The 18,831-nt window shown below is 37.7% G+C and overlaps 2 protein-coding genes across 13 annotated transcripts in view; both read right to left on the bottom strand.

Annotated features, from left to right (window-relative positions):
* PAPOLA (poly(A) polymerase alpha) overlaps window positions 1-13,094 on the bottom strand; it is a 46,185-nt gene extending 33,091 nt beyond the window's left edge. For 6 of the 11 annotated variants that reach the window (XR_010472786.1, XR_010472785.1, XM_065063549.1 and 3 more), the window contains exons 1-4: window positions 12,698-13,094; window positions 2,216-2,386; window positions 1,507-1,573; window positions 72-153 (exon numbers count right to left, since the gene is read on the bottom strand). Coding sequence is in view for 9 of the 11 variants with exons in the window: in XM_065063549.1 (XP_064919621.1) it covers window positions 72-153; window positions 1,507-1,573; window positions 2,216-2,386; window positions 12,698-12,705 (328 nt within the window). In the remaining 2 variants the exon portion in view is untranslated. The remainder of the gene's footprint in view (window positions 1-71; window positions 154-1,506; window positions 1,574-2,215; window positions 2,387-12,697) is intronic. The other 5 variants (XM_065063551.1, XM_065063546.1, XM_065063548.1 and 2 more) reach the window with 1 other exon arrangement.
* Window positions 13,095-13,674: 580 nt separating this feature from the next.
* The window catches only part of AK7 (adenylate kinase 7), a 29,869-nt gene continuing 24,712 nt past the window's right edge, over window positions 13,675-18,831 (bottom strand). For both annotated transcript variants that reach the window (XM_065063553.1, XM_021292508.2), the window contains 2 exons: window positions 16,278-16,436; window positions 13,675-15,113 (listed from right to left, as the gene is read on the bottom strand). In XM_065063553.1, coding sequence (XP_064919625.1) covers window positions 15,075-15,113; window positions 16,278-16,436 — 198 coding nt within the window. In that variant the 3' untranslated portion in view covers window positions 13,675-15,074. The remainder of the gene's footprint in view (window positions 15,114-16,277; window positions 16,437-18,831) is intronic.

Below are 18,831 nucleotides of genomic sequence, written 5' to 3' on the forward strand. Positions count from 1 at the left end.
CTTAAATGTGACATTTACAGACACATCATTAGCTCAAACACACAAGTTTCTATAATAAAAATAAATATTACCTTTTGTATGAACCCCTAATCTATAGGATCCAAAAGTAAAAATTTTTCCTCCAACATTTTCTATTACAGACTGTGGAAGATTCTAAATGGAAAAAAAAAATAGTTATTTTTCCTTAACAAGCTATAACGACATACACAATTTACTTTAAAACAAAAGGAAAAATACTGCACAGAATGTACATTGCTTAAGGTATAGTTACTACTGGAATAATAACCTCAGTATTTACAGAAAAGACAGAAGTATGTTTGCCACTTGCGAACTACATGTAACATTTCTACTCTATTACACATTACTGCCATGGACTTAGTAATTGTTTCAGCAGTTCTACGCTACAGGTACAACAGCTTTAAAATATTATGGACATTAAACACATTTTGCCTAATACTCTGGCATTTTAGACTGCCTTAGAAATTGATAGACTCCAATTTAGAGCAATAGAAAAACACTATTTAGAGTATCAGTGTTTAATACACTGCTTTCAAAGACATCCATACTACATTTTTAAAGCCTGGTATTGGGAAAGATAATTATGTTAAAATTGTTCAGGTATCTTAAAAAAACTCTTGAATCCACAGTACTGTGAGCAAAGAATGTTACCCTTCCATAACAGGATTCAATGTTAGTCTGAAGCCCTACATTAATGGTCACACAACAAAATATATAAATAAATAAAAAAATAATTATTTCGCAAAGTATATTGGATTAACTTAAGCAGTTTCCAATCTTACACCAGTAAAGACACACTCACTACTTTGATTTAAAGGATCAACCAGGGTCTTCTCTCTGTAATCTTGTTCATGTATAAAATCCCATTTCATAAGAGAAATGTACAGAATAAATACAATCCTAAGCATACTCCAAGCACAACAGCTTAAAAAAATATATGTTTTTACACCTTAAGAAAAGCCACTTCCATTTTCACATTTTTGCAAGTCTATGATCAGTCAAAAAAAAAAAAAAAAAAAAAGGTACGTGTATAGGGGTGGAGAGGGACGAGGGACTATAACCTGACAAAAAACCTACTATCACTATCAGAGTCTACAAAAGTAACATTACAGGACTGACATTAAAGAAGACCACAGATCATAAAGCTGAAAAAGTCTATTTTTAGAGCTAGCGTATGTATTTTAATGAAAAGTCAGTCTATTTACATTTCTACCTAGGAAGAAGGAGGAACAATTGAAAATTCCTATTACCACTACCATGACTTTTTCCAGTATTTATCAGTTTCTTTCTTTAAAAAGGTTCTACTTTCAAGTGGTGATGCTGCTTGGAAACAAAAGCAGCTACTCAAAGGTGATATTTGCTTTTACAACTTAATCAAATTTGATCCTCAAATCTAAAACTCATCCTGTTTGAACTGGGAACTTATGTTGTAATTGTTTTCCTACAGCAGTCTTATTATAAGCAGGTCCATTTAAAATACAACCATACCTTGCTTTCACTGATTTCCCGTATCCATTCCTTTACAAGGTTATTTAATTTTCCCAAAATTAGAATCCTATTGATAAAACAGCAGAATCACAGGTCATTAACTTAGACCAAACTAGTAGCATTTTTTTTAAGACCCTGATCACCATTACACAGTAAGTCATCTACAGTAACACTGCACGTCTAATTACAGATTTTATATATATATATATATACACACACTGAAATAAACTCACTCCTACAACATTCCTGCTATTTTTCCTCTTTCAAAGACACTCAAGGGATTTAAGATCAGAAAAAATGCAAGCATGCAAGGCCTACACACATGTGAATTATATGAATTCTACTCACTTTCAAAATAAAACCTCAATTCATAAAACAAATGCACCTAAAAGCACAGTGAGAAGCAGTACTGAGAACAAAAAACTCTAGAAAACTCAGTAAGGAAAAAAGCATAGGGGCCACTACAACAAAACAGCTATGAAGGGAAAAAAAAATGCACAGCCTCCCTAATTTAAAGGCCATTTAAATTCCTTTCTGTGTTCTGAGGTATTCCACTTAAGATGCATGGGATCAGGTAGGGAGGGAGAAATCAAGCTTAGTATTCCACTAGGCTTTTAAGAAAGCATCTGAAAGAACACAAACATGCTTGGGGTTCAGCAGTCAACCTCAAGATTAGAGAAAACCACTGCTACAGTGAGCGTTAACTCACCTGCGTTGCAGTTCTTCTTCCTCTTCAAATACACCGTAAGGTTTTAGGGTTTCGATTAATTTCTGGGTAAGCATGCAGTCAGACTCCTTGGGGGCAGCTAAACTGATAGGTGAGGTAATGCCATAATGCTTCTGTAGTTGCTGTGTTTGTGATCCCTGGGTTGTAACGGGACTAATAAAGGCAATTAGATAAAGTTACTGACAGAAACAGAACAATAACAAAGTTTTTATTATTATTTTTTTTCCATCAGAGTAGAAGACAAGAGACATATACTAAGGAAACAAAAAGTTAAGTCTACTGTTAGCATTTATATCCCAGATCAATCTGTGCTAAATCTGTGTTGTTAAGGGCAACAACAGAATAACCTTTCTCCATCTCTAAATATTGATCGCGGGATTACAAGTTGATTTTACATCAGCTGACTTCACACACTCAAAACATGAATCTAATTAAGGAGACTTTAGTATATTTTGAGCCTAATAGCATCATACAGTTAGTTTTAAGCCAACTTCTCTTCTGGCCAGCATAAGAGGATGGTTAGACGAACAATGTCAGTTCAGTCCACTTTGCAACATTACATATAGCCTTGCTTCATTACAGGGGCGAGGGGAGAACATCAAAGGTTTGTGTTAGACTTTGCCTAGCACACATACCAACGATGCAAGCACTACTCCCTCCACATCCCTCATGTTTCCATAACATGACATTTTACTTCACATAATTATTTCTCTAAATAGCAAAGTACACCTCAAGAAAACCCAACCCACCACAATGGGTTAAATCTGCAAGGACCTAGTTCAGTAGTAAACAGTTCAATTACAAGCTTCACAGCATCCTCACCTTGCACTTTTCTAAGCTACACAAACAGACATGAAGCCAACCTTCAAGCACAAGGACGATACTCTCAAATTGACTGCCCATATTTCAACATTGCAAGGACACAAGAGCACACAAAAGAAACACAGAAGTTACCATAGTGTGAAAACTAATAACAGCTTTCCTAGATGAAAAACAGCCAGGCATTTTTTCAAAATGGGCATAGATCTGTTCATGATGTTCACATTTAAACAGAGTTTTATTTTCAGAACAGTATGAGCTTTAAAGCTAGTAATTCTATGTGTTTCAAAATTGAACTTCTTCCTGTGTAACATACAAGTGTTTGGATTCAGTGATTACTGCACAATATACACATATAGGTAAAACTTTTCTGAACTGATATTAACAACAGGTAGTCATTAAAAAAAATCTTAAACGTATTCATTATTGTAGAATAAATTATGTACTTTAACATTTAAGATAGCCAAATTTTAAGTCTAGGAACACTTAGTCTTGCTCATTATATACCTTACATTTTCAAAAACACACTACTTAAGCCTGTATTTTAAAAAGCTCTAAAGATTACTTGCACCATTAAATACTACTTTTATATTGATATATTGACAACTTTCCCCTAAATCACGACTATTACTCCCCCATCTTTGATTTCTGAAATTGACAAATCATTTTTTTTAAACATACTGTAATGCTTCTTTTCTGAAAGCAACTTGTTACTTAAAATAATCAGCCTTTCAGTGACCAGTAAAAAGCATTATCATCTCTCACTAAAATACACATTTCAGAAAACATGGCTATTATATCAACAGTTATTCAAAAAGCCGTAACAACAGTTAAAGCAAGTATTAACTGAAAATTAAGGCAATGCATGTGTAAAAGTGTTAAATCCTCATTATTTAAGTTACACTCTTACTACATAAGATTACTCCCTTTCAAAGGCATAAAGTAACATTTTAATACCAAATGTATAACTAGTATTTGAAAATCAGATAATGCATTAATTCTTTTTTCCCCTGAAATCAATTATTCATTTGACTAGGGCAAAAGCTTTATCATTAGTTTGGTCTCCTTCAACTTTCACAAAGATAAAGTCTAAAGAAAAAAATCCTCCATGTCAAAAATTCAAGCTGACTGCTTATGTGGAAGTCCATTGGCAAACATAACATTCCCCTGTACATTGCAGTACTAGCAGTCCTTCATGTTTACATGTTACACCATTTCTATCATAAAAAAACCTAGAAATTATTTTTCAGGCTAAGTACATATTATGTGCGGAAAACTATGGAACAACTCCACTTTAACTTCTGTAACCTGTTGTCATTATCTCCTCAGGATTTCATTCCTCATTTCCATGAGGACATATCATACAAAAGAACTTTATATTGACAGGATTCAACAAAACCTAATATAATTGTCTACAAGTTAAACCCATTTTATAAATTATTCTAAGTAGAATAATTTGTTTGAAATCAAGAATTCAGTTGCAAAGCAAGTTTCTCACATCACAAGTTCTAGCACATTTGTCCCTTTGCTTGTTAGGAAAAGGAAAAAAAAAGTAAAGCAGGAAAAAAACCCTTGTACATTAACAACAAACCCCAAGTAATCATGTCTGGGGGCATTATCTGACATTGCTTCCTTCAGGTAAGAGGTTTTAATCACCTAATGAAGAATTCGGTAGCAGCTGAACAAATCACATAGATCTTAGGATAAATGTAAATACTAGAACAACAACAAAAAAACACCTACTCAAATGAATTACATAAAAAAAACAGTAATTCAAATTAAGGACAAAGCAAGTCATTAAAACAATTTCTCTTTTTCAAAAGAAAAAATTTCAGGAATGTCAACACAAATAGTAGCTTCAGCCACTTAGTTGCTATGAAAAAAAGCAGTCAGAAAAGAAGAGGTCTGAATACATAAACATCCTTTGGATATTTTTACTTACACCACAAAGCAGGTAATTAAAGTAGAACTACAATTTCTCCCCTTTTGCCAACTGTTAATTTGAAAAAGTAAATTTCCTTTTCAAGTTAAGATTTTGCAGTTTATTTTTATAGATTTTTAAAACAGTAATCTAAAGCAAGCAATATTTTAGTGTGACAATTTCTTGATGATCTGACTGTAATTTTCACCCATTCATAACTAGACACTGTATCCAATTCAACAGCTATCAGACTTCATTGAAAGGGCTGACAAACCACAGGCTGGCAGAGGCTGTCACTAGATTTCAAAGAGACACAACATCTCTCAGACCCGGACTCTGTGAAGCAGACTCCTGAAGTCAGTAACGCTGACAGAGCCCTCCATCTTCCATGTGTTTGTAAGGGTCATGCTTCACCAATTTGAGAACTAATAACTTAAAAATAATCCTTCACCTCGTCCCCAAAATTGTGATGCATAAAACCAACCAAACATCAGATCGCTTCCCTGATCTGGTTTACAGCACAATGTGCTGGTTTGTCTTCGCAGAACACAGTGTTAACATGATTTAAACCAGTATTATCTCCAACCTCTACAGTACCATCAGTGCATGGTCACAAGGCATGAAATAAGCTTTAATTGGTCACTAAAATGACAGCTTTAAACAACCAATTAAAATCAATCAGCTGATATACACCTTTAGTAATTATTACACAAAAACAGCTACAGATTTTACAGTTCCTGCTTTTATGTTAATGTATTTTAAAAGAATTAATTAAGGATATTGACAACAGCACAGGACCTTCCTACACAAATGTTTGACCTGTTTGAAGGTTGAGAAGTTAATAAGAACACTTTCACTGGGATAGTACAAAACAATCCTCAGCACAGTTGCCTTCTAGATTTTACAACTCCAGAAGATGCAATAAAGCTTACATTTAAACACGTTAGTATTGAAGAGAATATAGGTTACATCCAGCTAAAAACAGTTAAATTGAAGCTCAGCTGTTTATACCTGCTGAAGATGTAAGGCTGAAGGCTGTACTAAAGTTTCTCTAGCACACCAAAAGATAGCAGGAAAGTGCCTTCGTAAAATGACAGAAAAAACAGTATTTGGCAAGAAAGTTAAACTCATTTGAGAATGCAACATAATAACTAGTGCTAAGTAACTGTTACTTTGTTTAAATGACAGCAAGTCATGAGCATTACTATAAAAACAAACAAGTAAAGGTATATCCTCTCCACACTCCCTACATCCCACAAAGCCAAGAAATTTCAAATAAAGCATTTGCTAGCTGCTTTTTAAATGAAAAGTGAATTATCTCTGAGAAATAAACTTAAAAGTGCTCATTTTTCCAACTTCAATATCGTATTTACATGTTACATTTTAGCCAGAAAATGCTAACGATCAACACTCCTAGGCTTATCTTTGACTTTTTTCTCAAACCATGAAGATCACACTGTACTCCAGTATCTTCCCTCTTGACAAGCCATATGGACATTCTAGTTTCTAGCTGTGATACATCATGATTTACCACTCTTCAAATCCCTTAATTTAAACCAGGGTATCGATTCCAAGAGATAGAACAGGTAACTAGCAATGCTAATCTTCTACCAGAAAGGATTAGGGAAGTGAAGGCCTTGGGGCATGTCATATCTGCTAGCCACTGAAGTTAAGCAATAACAAAAATCAAAGAGTATTAAACAGCAACAGAAAGTTCTATCCCAGCTACTGAATCTCGAGTACCACTGAGGCACACTTGGCAGTCCTCGTCAAGGTCTGACACTCAACTCAAAGCATGTTCAGGACTTTTTTTTTTTTTTTTTTTTTAAAAAAAAAAAAGCTTTTATTAACACCACAATAGAAGTTAAGGTACAGTTTGGGGCTCTTCTGTTTATTTCTAATCAACCACATATCCACATGAAGATCTTGCTCGCGCTCTGCTATGAATATGAGCTACCTGTCAATAGAACAAACATAAAATAAAGTTGCAGAAAATGATGTAGAGTTAAAGTTAACATGCTATTGTTGTTGCTCTGATTAGACCTGAATTTTTGAAGAGCATATACTGACAGTTTAAACCATCTGCAAATTGGGCAGCAGCAACCGCAGCTTGATTCTGAAGTGTTATGGTCCAATACTTCATATTCAATTATTAATCTCATCTCCCAGAGAGATGCACATATACTTTTTCTCAATATAAAAACACAAATGCACACAAAGTTCTAGTCTGTACTAAGCTGACAGCAGTACAACTGCACATATTCTTCAGAAACCAAAGTTTTAGGCAGTATCTTTTAAATTCAGTAGTTATTTACAACAATCTAAGAAGAACAACCCCCCCCACTATGGGCACTGTTAAAACTATACAGAGCTGTACACCTTAAAACTCTTTCAAATGTAAGTGACTTAGGCATTGCATTGTTCCAAGGTAGAGTGGTGGAAAGATTGTGAGATACAGGGAAAAAACTTTCTAAAGCATCTTTTAAAGATCAGGTTACAAAGTGAACATATATTCACCTAAACTGAAAATAGACTTAGAGCAAATACAGGTGTATCTACACAACACTGCCCCATACCTAACTATGAGTTAGATACAAATTCAAAGTACTGTACTATTTTCTTTTACAACACTGGAACCTTCCTCCACCCTCAGAAGAAACAAGAATCCTGTCACAAACTTTTTTTTCAAGCATACTTTGTATTTATTCCTACATCCACTTGAAAACCCCTGTTGTTCTAAGCACTTTTTCCTCTTCACTCCCTGTATTCTACCTCAGTTCTACTGGTGATATTTTAGCACGTTATTTGAATTAAGTTTTTATGTTTCTTATCACAAACAAAATACAGTTGCAATCAGCACCACATTATCTAAACGTCATGCTCCTGAAATTTGGGATGCTTCACAAAAATAAAAAAACAAATAGATGAAATCTTAAAAATAGATGCCATAATATTTAACACATTATAACAGTTCAAATCCTGTTTAAGTTTAAAAGTCATCTCTGATTCTGAAATAGATCTTTACCACCCAAGATCTAACCCACCTAAGTGCATGCCAAGTGCATGCAAAAATCCCTTCCAGCTTTTGGCCATCAAGCCTTGCTTATGCTAGGAGTTACATAACCTCTTTCATATATCACTAAACCTCAGCAGAGGACTAAGTTTGTCCAGACAGACATGCACATTAAGGCCACCACCAGCAAAGGAAGGCAAACTGCAGGCTGTCAAGTCTCTTAAAATAGTGCCAACAACCCACAGAACATTGACTTCAAACCTTTAACTTCAGTCAGGACCTTTGGCTCATTCAGTGTTACCTCCATATAACAAGGCAAAATACACAACTTAAGGAATCTCAATGCCTATCCTCTCTTCTCTATTTGCCTCTACAAATTACCTCATTAAAATTCAGTCTGTCTTATTTACTGATGCAAGATACCCAAGTCAGATTCCTGAAGCAACACTGGTCATCACACCATCTCATCGATCTGTTGGAGCTAAATTCACAAAGCTCAAGCTCCACTATGCCACATTTCAGAGGAGGCATTTTGAGGAGTTTCGTTTGCATGTTTTAAATTCTCCTCCAGCAAGTACTGACTTTGACAATTTCAGATTAAAGTTTCTGGCTTAATGCTAACACTAGCATTCCATGCAAAATTTGAGAAATCTAGGCAGGAAAATTCACTGAAGTCTGTGCAAATCTGTTACCAGGCAACACACATCTTAAACGATTAAGACAATCCAGCTGCCCTCTCTGGACAGAAGTTAAAATATCTAGCAGAAAGTTGCTGGATCATTTAGACAATTAATTAAGTTTTCAACTGTCAGTATAAAATATTCAAGATACCCCAAACAGATTTGAACATGGGTATTGAAGCAATAACAGGCCTATGGAAGAAGAGACTCACCTATGGCAAAAGAAAGAACATTCATACACATTCTGCTAACTTTTGACTCAATCCCGAGTTCCCTCTGGCTCTTCCACTTATACAGAATGGTAAAGGTAGCATGTCCAGACACACACTCATCCACAACATTCTTACTAACAACAGTTTCAGAAAGCTTCTCAAGTTTAAACAAACTCTGCAGGTAGCACTTGAACCAAAAATTAGTTTTACTGCTATTACAGAGACAACAAACTCCAGAGGTAGCAATTTAAGAAATTCAGTATTGTTGAATCAAAAGACATCAGGAAGTATCAAACCAAGAACTAAGAGTTAAATGCTTCATTTTATTCCAAGATATTCATTTGTCTCAGCAGTGAAATCTGCGCAGCCCAAAGTATCTGGGTTTCCAAGTTGTGTGCAGTACCCCCATGATAACAGGTATAAACTTGGTCTTTTTGGAGTGACAGAAAACTGAAAGCTATGGCAAAACCACATGACTTGCCATCCAGTTCCTCTGTAGTACAGCTAACAAATTAATCTTCAGTATAGACTTTTATATTAATTTCTTCTTGATTAATAAAGCTATCACTTTTAATTAAGGCACCTGTTCTTCTAAAGTAAGTCCTGTGCTTTGCAAAGTTAGAGACAATGTCACTCTTTCAATTACAGTCTATAAAAACCTGAGCTCTCTGTTCAGAAATATGCTATTTGTCCACTCCTAATTGGTACAAGCCATATTAAATATAGTGTTGTACTACTTCTGGCATACAAGTTGACAATCACTAATTAAGTCAAGAAAACAATGACTTTGCATATATTTAAACCAAAGTTCAGTGAAAAAAAAACATATAAGAAGTCTTACATCAGAAGTGAGAATAAGCTTGACTGTCCACAATAAAGACTGGAAAAAAAAAAAACTAATGACATTCCAAACTCTATTACCAATACCGACAATAGTTGAAATTTATAGCACCTAACAGCACTTTTAAGTGTTCATATATATCACTCAATGCACTTTTCCACTTCGGGTTTAAAAAAAAAAAAAGTCTTTTATGATTATTTTAACAGGTACAAAAGTTCAGCAAAGAAGCTGTAAGTGCAATAATATCAGCAGCTTAACAAGAAACAGATTTACGGTGCTATATCTCTATTTGGAGGGTCAGAAAGGCCCAGGTTACATAAAAAGATCAGATAATATATTAACATAAACATAGCTCCTGCTTCACTGAGTCAGTAGCCGTTCTGTGTAAAACCTAGCCCTAACTGCAACATATGGACAGATTAGTGAGCTTCATTTTTTCTTAGCATCTTACATTTCAGATGATAAACAAGAAGATTCTGTACCTAACAGTTCACTAAAATGTATTTTTATAATAGGGGAAATATTCGCCTTTGTTTCTAATCACCTTCTTTGAACAGCTGAAAGTTAAAGAGTTTTCCCTTATGCAGCTGCTATCTCTTCACACGAGAGATTAATAAGAATCATAACAAGAAGTCACATATTACTAGGATAAATTCAGTATTTTTTAAACACTAAAAGGCTTTTGAAATGCCAGCTATCAGCATCACCAGAACCAGAGCCTGCTCTCTTACTACTGATGTGCCTTGTACATAAGTAATTTGCTTGGTTTTATAGTTTTGTACCATACTGCTAAGAGAAATACATACACACGGAGGGCAGTATCAGAAATGCGGAACCCTGAACTAATGCTTTCCAAGTAGAGAATGATGACAAATCTCTGGTTGTTTTGGAGATTAGCACCGACTAGGGCTGTCAATTGTAGACAGCACCCTAAAAAAATCAAGTTCAAAAGATTTCTTCAAAAGTCAGGACCAAAAAAAAAAGTGCTGTATTTTGTTTGTCATCTTAAAAGTTCGGCAGTAACATACAGTTCTACTGTCACTCAGAAAGTTTATCATCCAAAAGCATGAAAGCATCAACTGGAAAGAATCATACAGAAATGAAACTTCCTAAGCTCCTTTTTTTTTTTTTTCTCTAAACTTAAGTCAGATGCATCACTTCATAAATTCAAGAATTAATATTACTACTATTGCAACTTATAAGTATTAAAATGTTCACTTTGATTTTTGTATTATTCAGCCAAGACTTCAATCATTCTAAACATACAAATGAAAGAGCAAATGCAGAATCTGAGAAAGCTTTGCTTTTCCTAACTAAAATAAATCTTTACCAGTGAAGTTGCCAAATAATGTTTATACTGAAAACTGCAATATGTTAGTGCAAATATAACTATGTAATGTTATTCAATAGTTTCTAGTTAAAGTATCATAAACACCCACACTAAGAAAAATTATTGAGTCACTCCAAAGTTGAAGATCACTATTATTACAATTCATAGAAGTAGCCGAAACATTTAAAATGTTGTTATTAAGCATTTGGAATTTATGTAGTCACAAGGAAATAAACTAAAAATGGAAGCAGGCAGAATAAACACCCTCCCATTTTCCTGAGGCCAAAAAGCCCGGCCAACTTCAAAGATGGTTTTTGGTAATTTTTCTTTGCCATGTGCAAAAGTTATCTATAAAGACATTGCAGCCTCATTACACAAACATTAGAAACTACCTGGCACAACCATTTTATTTTCTGCATTCACCTGTTTTTCCTGCCATAAACTCTTTCGCTTAAGTTCATCTTGTGTTATCTACCCCACAGCTAACTTAGAATATAGCACAACATGCAAGCACGGTTATTCTTCACATAAAATGTACATAATTAAAACAAGAGTGAATAATCCCCAAATAACAGTGAAACAATAGTGAATAATTCAAAATTCTTCACTTTTCTTCAATTAAAAAAAAAAACAAAAACAAACAAAAAAAACCCGAACACCCGAACCTAGCATATAAACACACCTTATTCGTAAAAGCCATTTGACCACCTACCCATCGCAGGTCCCCTCAACTTACACAGGACAATAAAGTACTGACATTATGGACTACAGAACTGAGGAGCAGGAAGTTTTGTCTCAACCCGGAGACGTCCAAAATAAAATTAAAAGAGAGACACAAACACAGCGGGGCTGGAATAAAATAAATCGACGAGAAACTGCGATGAAACTACGTCCCACCTCGTTACCCATGACTACGCGCAGAGTAACCGCACACCAGCTCCAAGCGCCACCGGAGCGGCGCGGAAGCCCCCGGCTCCCGAATGGGGGGTGGGCGACCCGCAGGGCGCCGCCGCCGGCCAGGGGGCGCTGCCCGCGCGGCCCGGCCCGAGCCCAGCAGCGCTCGGCGCGGCGGAGCCACCGGGAGCGGGCGAGTTTCGCAAGGACAGCGGCTCCGCTCCGGCCGCCCGCTGGAGCCAGCGCCTGCGCCTCTCCCGCCACCGGAAGGAGGAAAAACCGTCTGCGCGGCCGCGGGGAGAGAAGCTGTGTCGGGACCCTTGACGGAAAAAGCGCTTCATGTCCCGCGGCCTGGGCGCGAAAAGGACAAACGTGCGGCGCTCCGCCGCCTCACGTGGCTGGGCTCGGTGCGGGTCAAAGGGGCCGCCACTGCCATCCGCCCCGCGGCCGCTACGAGATCACGAAAAAGACGACGACAACAACATAAAAGCCACATCAGTGTCTCCTTCGGCACTCCCAGCGATGTGAGGGGAGCAGAAGGAAGAAACAAACAGGTCCTGGCGGGCTGGGCGAAGAGCAGCGGATCCACGGCCCCTCGCACTGCGGCACCGGAAGAGCCCAGGACCGGAGCAGGGACAGGGGGGAGGGCGAGAACCGGCGGAAAGGGCCACGGCGGGCAGAAAGCACCGGGCGCTACGAGTAAAGACCGGCACGACACAGGCCTTTAAGGCACTCCGTGAGCTTTCCAACTTACAACGGCATCGTCTCTCCGGCCCCTCCTCCTCCGCCGCCGCCGCCGTCGCCGCCGCCACCACCACCACCACCACCGCGTCGTCCCCTTCTCCCTCCTCTTCTTCGTCCTCCCCCACCACTGCCGCCTCCGGACCGGTCACTCGTCCCGCCAAGAAGCGGGAATCGTGACCATGGTAGGGGCCGGGGTCAGGCCTCAGAGGGAGGAGAAAGCCGTTCGCTAGGCCCAGCCGCCACCGCTTCACTTTCCTCTTCCCCTCCGGCCTTCTAACATGGCGCCCAGACGCTACCAAAGCAACCTTCTAGAACGGGGGGAACCTGACGCAGCGGCGCGGCCACCCCCGCACGCGGCACACGCTAGCTCGCCCGCGCATGCTCAGTCAGCCGCGAGGCCGAAGGGCATCCTGGGGGCTGTAGTTCCAGCGGGAGAGAGCCGGAGTTTGAAAACAAAGCGCTAACGGCTGCGAGGCGGCGCGTGCGTGCGGTGGGGCGGGTTCGTGCTGGGCCCGGGGGAGGCGGCCGGGGCGGGTACGTGGGTCGGGGGACACCGCGCTGCGCGACTGCCCGTGTGCCTGGGCACCGGGGGTTCCGAGCGGGGGAAGCGTGGATTTTCATTGCTAGGGAAACTCAGGCGGCGAGACCGCACCGCTTTATCGCAGCGGGCCGCCCGAAGGAGCTTGATGTGGGGCCGCACCGCGCAGCTCCCGCCGCCGGGACAGCGCCCGCCGCGCTGCCCGCGGGAGCCGCCGCGGAGACGAGCGGCCGAGGCTTCCACGGGCCGAGCGCAGCCCGCCTGGTCCGCGTCCGAAACCCCGGGCGTTTCCCTTCAAAGCCGTCTCTGTGCCTTTTGAAACCTGTATCGGGATTGTTTGGTTTTTATGCTCCACACAAAACAAATAAATCCTTTTCTAGTAATTGTTTTTGAAAGCTCTGCCTGTGATAGACTGCATAAATTTCAGAAAATTAAAAAAAACCCACCACTCTATTGATAAACTCAAAACTTTATTCTTAGAAAAGTAAATATCAAACCAACTCTACACACACAAAAAAGTGCCCTGTTTTGTCTATTTTTTTCTTAGTGTCCTATTTTCATCTTTGCTCTAAAAACCAGGACTCTCAAACTAAAAATTTCTATAAAATCACAGATTATTTCATTTCAGCTGCCTTAGATGACAAATAATAACTTGGACTGGCAGTATACAGGAAATTTATCTCCCAAGGAAATCGTGTTTTTTAGAGTAGGATATGATGGTTTTGAACTCTGTTCCTGTCTATCAAAACTGACTTGGCTGTGTGACTGTGAAAACAGACTAAATAAGACTGTGTCTCTGTAAAAAATATTAATATATCTGAATAAGAACATTGGACATTAATATAGCTAGAATTCTAACACTAAAAGTAATACATAAAATGAGCATAAATTTTTTTTGTGTCACCGTTCTTTCAGTTCTTCATTTTTTCCCCTTTCTCCCAAACAGACTTTGCTTTCTGTTTTGACAAAATCCTGTATTTGTCTTACACCAAATACATAATCAGTTTCAGCTCATTCAGCATAGATGTTGACAGTTTCTATTAGAAGTATATGAAGTCAATAAAAAAGGGAATGACAGCCACGTGCTGTATCAAATATTGAATGATGAAGAGAATCAAATGAGAACTACACCCATTCGTTTGATACCAAATAGAAACAGATGTTTTGTGACAAGTCTGTGCAGGGAAACTGTTTATCCAGTCAGACTTGAGCACAGCACAAGAAGACTATGGTATGTAACTTTTTGCCTCTTGGTAGCTGTGAGGGGAAAAAAGTGAGCTTGCTGCTTCTATTTATTTCCATTTTCAGTGAAAATTAGTTTGGTTTTGGTTTGTTTTTTTGGTGTTTGTTTGTTTGTTTGTTTGTTTTTCTATCTTGGGGGGGAGTGTTTCGGTTTTGATTTTGTTTCATTTTTTTGTTGTTCTTATTTGGTTGGGGTTTGTGTGTGTATGTGTTTTTGTTTTTAAGTAAAGCTTTATCTCAGGCTAGCTGCCTACATCCGCTGTGGATCAGGACAAAAATATATTGCTTAGATAGCATGTATAACTGAAAAAAAACCCAGGAAGAAAATTTTGGAGACACAACAGGTTCTTGTGGTTCACAGCTTCAAATAGACACATGAAATACAGATGTGCAAATGCATTAATATGTGCAGTAAATGGTACTTTTGAAGAAGAAATTTCAAGAAAACAATACAACTTGGTTATAAAGTATGAGATAAAAATGGAGATTACATAATAAGCCTAAACAAAACTAATTTCAGAAACTAAGTATTTTTACTTAAAGTGTGTTAGGAATGTTGTCTCTTTCTATCTCACAATTTGACAGCTGTTATGATTTAATGTTTATCTCATTCAATACCAGAACTGTTCTTGAAGAGGTATTCTGCCTGTAAACGGAACAGTTTCAAAGTTACATTTATTTTCAACTGTCCAACTTTAAAACATACAAAGTAACAAAAATACAGTGGAACACAACATTGCTTTAAACAAAATCCCAGAAAGTATTAAATGGCTCTAAAATGTAATTTCTGGCAGATATGTCAGAGAAACCTCTTCCCCACAAATAAGATGCAAAATACTATCCACCTCATTCTCCCTCTTGCTGGCAGTCACCCCAGCTCTATCATGGGCGAGAGAAGGAAGCAAGCTAATTATGACAGTATTCATCACTCCGTGGAAAATTCGAGGGAGTACCCTGAGGCCTGATTTCTGGACCCAGAAAAGCAGATGATACAGATATTTTAAAGTTAAGCAGTTATTAGGAAAGATCTCATGCTACTACAGCTATGGGTAGATGCCACTCCTCAGTAAGTAGAAAGGTTAAAACAATAAAACATTCTTTGGTGCCTGAAGTGGTACACAAAACTGATGCTTTCATTTTAAGCTTTTGCTTCATTAATAAAATGTTTCATTTCATGAAAACAGTGATAGCTTCTTAGGATGTGCAGGAAGATCAGCAATACAGTAATAGCTTTATAGCACCTGAATTCTTGTCTGAATCCAATGCTGACCCTGCCTTCAGACAAAAGTTGAACTAGAAAACATCTTGAGGTCCTTTACAACTGGTATTATTCTATTAATGTCTTACAGGATTTACTCATTAATTTATCTGTGGATTGCGAAGGAAATTACCAAAGAGCTTTCATTCATCCTTACAGTAGCAAGCTCTTTTGTGCCTAGAGAGGTGTAAGCAGGATGAAGAGTGATGTTCCCCCTTTCTGCAGGTCACTGTGTTACAGGAGAATTGGTAGAATACAAAAGATACCCACAGTGCACACACCAAAAAGAAACAGATTTTGCTAGTGACTCTTGTCCAATTACTGTTCAGAAAGCCCTTACTCGATACACAATATCAACTGATCCTACGAGTAGTTGCTGAGTTTTTAGTTTTCACAATAATTATTGCTCACCAGAATTGCATATACTAACAATTAATTAATTTTTATCATGAAAGGGGGAAAAATGAGTTTAAGTCCTTATGTTAAGAGAGATTCTTTGGGTCTACATGAAAATTCAAACATATTTAAGAAAAAAACATGTAATCACCTTACCAGAAAATCGACTGGATCATCTGGCCTGATCTTACAGCATTCAATTATCCCTCGCATAAGTGTTGGCATGACATTCTTCATTAAATAGTTTCGTAGTGGAATTGACTGGGCCTCCAATAACTCTTGTTCCTGTCTTTTCACTTCCTCCAGATGTTTATTCTACAAATAATGAACAAAATAATAAACAATCAAGTTGATAACATCTACCAAATAGCACTCGAATAAATAATAATGGTGACCTAGAGAAAAAAACTATGTTAGAAGCTCTGGACAGAACTTCAAAACTCACAAGTTGGCAGGAAAAATGAAGGACCACTTATCAAATTTAGAGCACATGGTGCACTCAGGACGAAGAATTGAACATGGTGAAAACGGAAATAATCTCCTTAGTAAAATTATTTTATTTTTCTCTCTATAACACCTAAAAGGAGGTTTATTCTGAAATCTTACAGTGGTCCTGTTTCCATAAGATATTTGGCAAAATGGCTGGAATACACTGTATCACTTCAAAAAATTAGTACTATTGCAAATGAAGATGGTTTGTTGAGGATTCTTTCAACTGGAGGAGAAGGAGAATGTTATTACTCAGTAGACAACCAGAGCCATGAGTCTAAATAACTGTAAATTGTGGAGGATTTTTTTGGTTTGAGTTTGTGGGCTCATTTTGTTTGTTTGTTTGTTTTTTTCCTGTTTTGTCTTATTACATTTATGTCAGTTTTCAAGGGGGCTGACAGTTAAATAGACTAAAACCACATTTGTTTACACCAGTTAAATTTATTCTTGAATTCAACTTAAATACAAAGATTACACTCAAAAAATGCGGGGGGTGGAAATAAAAGCAACGTGAGTTTTTCTTTCTTCAATTTCATAGCACTTAATAGCATGCATACTTGCAGTAGTTTCAGCTAGAAGATTACTCAAAAACAATTTTATTGTCCTCTCTCATTTTATTCATCAGCAGCCTGACTCATATATAGAGAACAGCAAGCAGAGGATACTCTGAAGGCTGCTTTTCTATATTCAAGACATAACACAAAAGCAATGTTCAGATAAAACCAATATACCAATATCTGAAAAAAAGATATTTATCTTATTCACTCAATCCAAGAGTGCTATTGAATAAATCCTGCAAGTGGTCTTTGGTCAGTTTACTCAGAAACAGCAGCTGTTCTACAGTCTCAAGGGCAAATGAATAATTGCTTAGATTTCCTGAGTGTCTGTCCATTTAAAAGGATAAACTTAAGTTCACATTTTATTTAAACACCTGCTTTAGCTTTGAATAATGCAGTTTGCCTTCTTGAAAGTTAGATGACTTTGCATTGAATATAGCTAAAAATGTGTTAACTATCCTTAGTAATCTTTTAGACAAGTTTACAGAGAGTACAACATGCTATTTAATGTTGAATGAAGGCTGGAAAAAAAGCATAGAGATAACAAGGACACCTTATTTACAAGCCAGTATCAGAGCAGTGTAAATGCTTTTCTAAAAGTGAGAAATTTCAGGGTATTCTTACTCCATAGATGTGTAAATGTAAGACAAAGATTTCTCTGTGGAATGATCCGTTTGTTTTAAAATAGCTCTTAAAAGAAGACAATAGAAGAACTGCCTTCTCTTGAAACAACTTGACTTTGGGTGTAAATTACGTAAAATGTCCTTAGGTGCGGCTAAGTAAATAAGGTAGAAGCATCATGCATGTGCAAATTCTGTGAGGTCAGGTAGCCTAAATACCAAGTACTTAATAAAGTATTAGCAAACAAAAAACATCCTTCAGGACAATTCTCACTGAACTGAGTACTCAGCTCTCAGGGGTGTTTCTCTTGCAGGCTCAGAAACCTTTCTTCAGTGCTGACTGAAATATTGATCAGTGTTGAGTTATAAATCTTATTTGAAAGCCATAATAAAGACCTGGTCAGCTGCTCAGAAGTAAAGTCAGCAAAGTTCAAGAGTCCTAGAAGACTGGTTATGGAAAATCATAATTGATTACAGTAGATATTTATAAATGGTAAAATATAAGAGCTATTGTACTTGTTACAAATTAAAGACATGTATCCTGTCAGCAGTTACCAACCTAAGGATGTGTAGGCAATACGCATCCTGTCAGCACTGACTAACATAAGGGTATGCAAGCAGTGGGCCAGTATCAGGTCAGTCTGCTCTTTAAACAAAGATAAGAGTGATTTAAGGAACTCCATATCAGGAGCTGTTGTCCTTGCAGTTTGAATATCCTGGAACATGCATAATTAGTGAAGCTGTTTTAACATATATCTTGAGACTGTCATATAGCGTGTCCCTGGGATGAACTTTGCTTATTATAAGATTTTATAATACTAAAAATCACACCCACATGTCAAAAGACCCTGCCCACATGAAGACCCTAACCCATGAGCATGCCCAGTACAAGAAAATGATTGTGTAACTATGTGTAAATTACTCACCAACCATGGAAAGGGGGTGGAAATGTGGGGAGGTACTAATCAAAATCAAAAGCATGAATGATCTAAGTACTGTGAAGAAGGCATGCTAGTTTTGTGGGTTTACTACCTCGCACCCGAC

The sequence above is a fragment of the Columba livia genome, chromosome 5 (genome assembly GCF_036013475.1).
Source record: "Columba livia isolate bColLiv1 breed racing homer chromosome 5, bColLiv1.pat.W.v2, whole genome shotgun sequence".
Lineage (NCBI taxonomy): Eukaryota > Metazoa > Chordata > Aves > Columbiformes > Columbidae > Columba > Columba livia.